The following is a 5,986-nucleotide window of genomic DNA, read 5'->3' as shown; positions in this document are numbered from 1 at the left end:
CCGATGGAGTCGACATCAAACACTGCAGTCGCTTTCGGATAGTCTCCCATCTTCGGGGGGTCGCCAGTGATGATGACGAGGTTGTGAAGTTCGCGCGTGTAGTTGCCCAACAGGTCAGACCTGACGGGGAAGAGAGTCAGCTGGGCTGTAGCTGGAGGAGAAGAGGAGACATGAGCCCGAGCAGGTTGCGGTCTCGGCAGCAGACGTGTAGGATGGTCTCCGTGCTGAGTTTGCGCTGCATGTCTTCAGCTAGAGCTGAGTTGGACATGCGGACGGTGGCACGAGGACCGTCGGCAATGTTGAGGACCTGGGGTGGGGGAGCGAGGAGAAAAGGGGGAGAGAGCGAGGGGAGAGGAGGAGGTGGGGGGTTGAAGAGAGGGAGGAGGAGCAGAGGAGGGGAGGAGTTATGGAGGGAAGCAGGTTGGAGGGGAGAGGAGGTGGTGGGGGGTTAAAGAGAGGGAGGAGGAGCAGAGGAGGGGAGGAGTTATGAAGGGAAGCAGGTTGGAGGGGAGAGGAGTCAAGGTGGGAGAAGCAGGGGAAGAGAAAGGAGGAGGAAGAGAAAGGAGGGGGAGGGGAGGGGATGAGGCGTCAGTCGAAGACAGCAGTATGACATGCTCCCTCATCTCACATCCACCCCTGCGTCTCTCAGCATCCTGGCGGCGGCAATGGGCTGATGCATCCACAGTCAGAGCCCATAATGGAATCTCAACGGCTGCTCAGGGATCGACCTCTCTAAAATCCCGCGATCTGTTTTCTTGTACCCCCTTCTCAGATCCTCTTTCCTACATCTCCTCTCCACTTCCTCCCTCCCTGTCCCCTTTCCCTGAGTCTCCTCGCCTGAAGTCTTACTCGTTCATGCCATGTAGTGTCAACACTCTCACCTTCTCTGTCGACAGGCCGGGTGCAGGATTCACTTCCACACTCACGACGAAATCTTCAGGTCCGATGGGATCCTAGCATGAAGAACCTCAAACATTTCTTGTCTACTGCTACTGCTCCTCCTCCTCCTCCTCCTCCTCCTCCTCTCAACAGGCAATACCTTTTTCTCCTTCCCTGAAGCAAGTCGATCCTTCCAAATCCTTGCAATCTTGGACGAGAGCTCTGCCCAATTGTCAGAGGATGGCTCTGCTATCACCTCGTTCCCTCCTCCCTCCCGTGTCCTACTCTCTCTGCTCCTCCCCCAGCTCCTGCTCCTCCTACTCGTCCTCGTCCTCCTCTCTCCCATCCCTGCTCACTCGTTCGTTCGCTGACGGGGATGGGCTCCTTTGCAACAGCAGCTGGCTTGCTGTTCTTCTCATTCTTGGTGGTCTGGGTGGAGGCAGGAGGTGAAGGAACCTGCAGAGGGTGTGTGAACTGAACGGGGTGGAGTGAGGAAGAATGAACTGACAACGTCCGACCCTCCTCCAAACATCCTGAGGGAACCAAGTCAATATCACCCGCTTTCCCTCCTCTTCAATACCCCTTCCTTGCCTTTCTGTTCCTATTTCCCCCTCTCATACATTCCCCCGATGCTCTTTCATCTTCTCCTCCCTTACTCCCTTCCTCCTCTCCTCCTCTCTCTCACTCAACATAAGCCAACCTCGCTGCTGATGCGACGGATGCGATGTGCGGAGGTCGGGTCCCACAGCAGCCTCCCACCAATCTGAGCCGGCGCGTCAACGGCCCAGCAGCGTCAACTCTCTCCCTCCTCCCCTCCCTCATCCTCTCCTCGCTCCCCTATCTCTATCTCCCTCCGTTTCCTCCTCCTCCTCCCACCTGACTCCACTCTTGAACAGTCTTTTGGCATAGACGAGAAAGTACTCCTGACAGTCTGGTCACTTGGCACCCCTACCTGCCATCGCCCTACCTCGGTAGCCATGTAGATGTTCCGATGGCCGACTCTCTTGGGATGTCCAGCATTAGGACAGGCCAAAACCTTCCCAGAGGATCAATCAGAACCGTTCCTCCTCCTTCACACCAGACACGCACAGGAACGCTGCTTCCCACTGCCTTGACCATCTCCTCCGCAACGTCATAGATGGCTGCTGGTCCTCCCTCCCCGACCCTTCCCCATCCCCCCCGCAGTTCACGCCCACCACGTCTGCTCCCCACTTGTGCAGCAGCTGCGCGACTTTCCCTTCCCTCGAGAGTAAGTCGAATTTGAAACCAGAGATGCGGATGGCGCTAGGAGGTGGGGAAGGAGGGGAAGGAGGGGAGGCAGGGGAGGCAGGGGAAGGAGGGAATGGGAAGGGGAAGGGGGGGAGGGAGGAGGAGGAGGAGGAGGAGACAGGAGGTTGTGAAAGTGCAAGGACGATACCGGGCCCGTAGTGGTTGGTAGCCGCCGGCTCATCGCTGAATGCCATGGAAGCAATGACAGGCCCGGCAAAGAGCTCTTTCACTTTCTGTTACCATTCCGTCACCTTGTCAACCATCCAGCAATTCCCTTACACTCAAAGCAATCCTGATCTCTGCAAGGTACGTGAAAGTCTCCAACATGATCGCATCAACACCGGCCTAGCAAAGAAAGTCATCTCTACGTCAATAGAAAGCACTTCATGGTCATGTCTTTCACTCACGTCAACCATGGCCTTAATCTGAACTTCGTATGCCAAAGCAATCTCCTTGGCCTTGTCGTCGTCGATGAATCCTATACATCTCTCATGAGCCGAATAAGAATCGTATCATGATCGTTTGTACCTGTACCCTCACCAGTGGGTCCAACCTGTTGTGAAGGTCATAAGATACAAACATTTCCCCAAACATGTTCTCCTCTGCTCTACTTACGGCGCCTGCAATGATGGTTCCCTTGCCACTCTCAGCAACTGCCTCCTTCATGGTTGCATCAACAACATAATACTTACTGAAAGCAAATTACCTGAGCTATCTTCACTCCAGCCTGGTTGATCTCAACTACATTGGTCAGTCCGTATCTTGCCAGCGCAAACCTGTTGTCACGTCAACACGCAGCAGCAGCGAACATCGTCTAACTTGTTGGCGCCGAAGGTGTTTGTCTCGATGATATTTGCACCTGCCTCGATGAACGAAAGATGGACGGCCTTCACCTTGAGATGGCCGTCAGCTGAACATGCGTATGCCGCAGGAAGGCTCTTTCTACGCACTCCCTTCATAGGGAAAAGTACCTTGTTTGCTGCTGTGACGTTGCATTCTTCGAATGCCTTGGTGTGGAGAATGCCCTGTCGAAATAAATTTTCAACTTGGAGAGAAAGAGCTTGTGTCTCATTGCGTTACATGTTCGTATAGAGAAGTCCCCATCGCCCCGTCCACGACGATCTATCAGTACGGTCATTTCTCCTCCCGAAGGTGAGGTCGTGTCAGGTAGTTGTGAGAATCCGCTCAAAGCAAAGCTTGCATCTTTTCCCCTCAATATCTGAAAAATTGTCCTCGTCCTCCATCCTCCCTCCTCAGACCTCGTCCCTTCGTTGCCCTCTACCACTCAGTCCATCTCTACCTCCCTCCGTGATCGACCCTCCATCATCATCATCGCCCTACGTATGATCCCCCTCCTTCCTCTCCTTCCTCTCCTTCCTCTCCTTTCTCTCCTTCATCTTCTCCTCCTCCTCTTCCTCTTCCTCCTCTCACCGGCTTTCCCTCCTCCAGGATGCGCCGCATCGCCTTTCCTCCGTTCGTTTGCCGCATGGTCTATTCCTTTCGTAGCTACCACCCCCTACGTATCACCAACCTATCACCCCTACCCCGTGATCCCCTTTCGAAATATACCCACCCCATGGTAAGTTGTCCCCAGTGCAACTACCCCCTCCCCCCTCGACCGATACGCCCCCTTAAGATGTCTGGAGGCGGGCTCACCAAATAGTGGGCTGGTGGGGATGAGGGCAACCCCTGCGAAAGACACGTGAAGCCGACATGCAAGGAGTCGGGGAGAGCAGGAGGAGAGGGAGAGGGAGAGCAGGAGGAGAGGGAGAGGGAGAGCAGGAGGAGAGGGAGAGCAGGAGGGGAGGGAGAGGGAGAGCAGGAGGAGAGGGAGAGGGAGAGCAGGAGGGGAGGGAGAGGGAGAGTGAGATGAGGACGAGGAAAGAGAGTGGTGAGAGAGGACAGTTGGAACAGAGGATACAGATAAGGCGAAGCGAGGGGAGAGAAGGGAGGGGAGGGGAGAGAAGAGAGGATCACAGGGATAAACGGGAGGGTCGAAGATGGAAAAGAGTAGAATGACAAGGGTAGATGAAATGATGAAATCCAAGGAGGCGAGGAGGCGAGGGGACTAGGTAGGGAGATTGAGTTAAGGTGATGGTGGATGTGAGTAAGAGTTTAGTTGGAAATGAAGCCAAAGGGGCAGGGTGGCACATGGGGTGGAGAAGCTGGAAGGAAGTGGAGTATTGATGGCATTCTAGCCAGACCGAGGTGGAAGAACTTATTTTAGTACTCCAAAGAAGTCACTGAAAGGTAGACGGAAGACTGCTAGGCGAAATGAAAGTGTTTATGGGCTGAGATTTGACTTGTCGTTGACAAACTGTGGTCCTGCAGCACTATGACGCTCACCAGTGCATACAAAGAGGATGTGTCAACGGCCGACAAGATCAAGGCTCTCAAGGTGGCATTGACTGCTCTTGCCGTGTCTGGACCTGACGGTCTCGTTAGGAGCGGCTTCTTGACCGAACTCAGCCGTTGGCCAAGAGAATGAGAGTGGTTTGCTCTCTGAGAGGTGTGCCAGGAACAGTAAGATGATGAGCCATCGCCTTCCTGGAAGCTCAACATGCCGCAGGACACCGTGGATGCGCTCGCAGCATGCCTGACCGACGAGTCGGCTCTTCTCAGGTGAGTCAGGAGCCGACGTACTGCAAGTATGACGTCATGATGTGCAGGCACGAAGTAGCGTATGCTCTTGGACAGAAAGAAGAGGTTGGAGAGAACAGTCGGCTGTTCAGCAATGTGTTGACATGCTGCATACAGATTTCTGCCGTTCCAGTCTTGACTGCACTGTTGAAGAATGATCAGGACTCTATGGTGCTTGAACGGTTGCGTATCAAAGTAGACTTAACATCTGCCCCTGATAGGTTCGACATGAAGCTGCTGAAGCGCTAGGAGCGATTGGAGTGAGAGCAAGGGCGTGCGCAGGAAGAGATCGTCCGACTGACTCCCAACAGGTTCCTGAAGCTCTCAAAGTCTTGGAAGAGTTCGAGTCTTGCGATGTTGAGGTGACTTTGTTATTGCCTGCACGCCCAGCAGATTGTGAACATGTCACGGCAGGAGGTCCGACACACCTGCCAGTTGGCTCTCGATAGAATCCGATGGGCAAACAAGAAGCATGGGGGAGACACGAGCAAGGTAATGTGTGTGTTTCACCTCGTTATCTCAAAGGTTTGTTGTGCTATCAGGCAAACGAATCTCTCCAGCAGAAGAAGTTTGCGTCGATCGATCCAGCTCCGCCAGGTGTGTCAATGTCGTGAAGCTTGCTTCAGAGTCTGATACTGAGGTGTCAAACTTTCAGCTGATGCCTCTTTGACGACGGCGGAGCTTGTTGACAAGCTTATGGACTCCAGCCTTCCCTTGTTTGAGAGGTTGCTTCTTACAACCCATGAACTCTTTCCTGCATCTCATCTTACGGTGGCAGGTATGGTTTCCTTTTCGCTCTTCGCGATAGAGGAACGGAAGAAGCTGCGCTTGGGCTGGCCAAGGTCCTCCTGGAGGACAAGTCAAGGTGCGGGAGAAACTCTCATGAAGTGAATGATGTTCTCATATAGCGCTGTCCTCCGCCATGAGATCGCGTTTGTGCTCGGTCAGATCCAGAACAAAGCTGCTCTTTCTGCTCTCGAGGTGCGCAAGTTCTGCTGCCCTCCCTCTTTGCATTCTTCTGCACCTGTTCCTCCTCTTGCTCTTGCTTCTCTTCACCGCTGCAAGGTGCAGAGATCTAACGATTCGGCAGACATCTTTGCGCAACGTGGAAGAGAATCAGGTGATTGCACCGACCGCCACATCTCCCTCCCTCCCTCCCTCCCTTTCTCTCTCTCTCTAGACGCGCATCAAACGCGTG

General features: G+C 54.1%; 2 protein-coding genes across 2 annotated transcripts in view; one reads left to right on the top strand and one right to left on the bottom strand.

The window, feature by feature from the left end:
- Window positions 1-845: 845 nt before the first annotated feature.
- On the bottom strand, window positions 846-3,636 carry GUITHDRAFT_100810 (hypothetical protein; the record flags this gene model as incomplete). Its single annotated transcript, XM_005840768.1, has 16 exons — window positions 846-953; window positions 1,040-1,101; window positions 1,236-1,335; window positions 1,388-1,412; window positions 1,756-1,802; window positions 1,847-1,915; window positions 1,956-2,116; window positions 2,297-2,381; window positions 2,428-2,493; window positions 2,556-2,626; window positions 2,677-2,701; window positions 2,764-2,808; window positions 2,855-2,924; window positions 2,968-3,041; window positions 3,120-3,173; window positions 3,580-3,636. 16 exons carry the CDS (start codon window positions 3,634-3,636, stop codon window positions 846-848), a joined length of 1,119 nt encoding a protein of 372 aa, XP_005840825.1.
- An 841-nt stretch (window positions 3,637-4,477) lies between these two features.
- Window positions 4,478-5,986, top strand: part of GUITHDRAFT_150311 (hypothetical protein) — a 4,305-nt gene continuing 2,796 nt past the window's right edge. The window contains exons 1-13 of the mRNA XM_005840767.1: window positions 4,478-4,546; window positions 4,594-4,671; window positions 4,718-4,770; window positions 4,818-4,854; window positions 4,906-4,959; window positions 5,010-5,048; window positions 5,100-5,150; window positions 5,203-5,280; window positions 5,331-5,385; window positions 5,444-5,513; window positions 5,567-5,653; window positions 5,697-5,769; window positions 5,879-5,908. Of these exons, the coding sequence (XP_005840824.1) occupies window positions 4,484-4,546; window positions 4,594-4,671; window positions 4,718-4,770; window positions 4,818-4,854; window positions 4,906-4,959; window positions 5,010-5,048; window positions 5,100-5,150; window positions 5,203-5,280; window positions 5,331-5,385; window positions 5,444-5,513; window positions 5,567-5,653; window positions 5,697-5,769; window positions 5,879-5,908 (768 nt within the window). The 5' untranslated portion in view covers window positions 4,478-4,483. The remainder of the gene's footprint in view (window positions 4,547-4,593; window positions 4,672-4,717; window positions 4,771-4,817; window positions 4,855-4,905; window positions 4,960-5,009; window positions 5,049-5,099; window positions 5,151-5,202; window positions 5,281-5,330; window positions 5,386-5,443; window positions 5,514-5,566; window positions 5,654-5,696; window positions 5,770-5,878; window positions 5,909-5,986) is intronic.

The sequence above is a fragment of the Guillardia theta genome (assembly GCF_000315625.1).
Source record: "Guillardia theta CCMP2712 unplaced genomic scaffold GUITHscaffold_5, whole genome shotgun sequence".
In the NCBI taxonomy this organism is placed as follows: domain Eukaryota; class Cryptophyceae; order Pyrenomonadales; family Geminigeraceae; genus Guillardia; species Guillardia theta.
The sequence above is the reverse complement of the archived record's forward strand: the minus strand, read 5'-3'. Positions and strand labels throughout refer to the sequence as shown.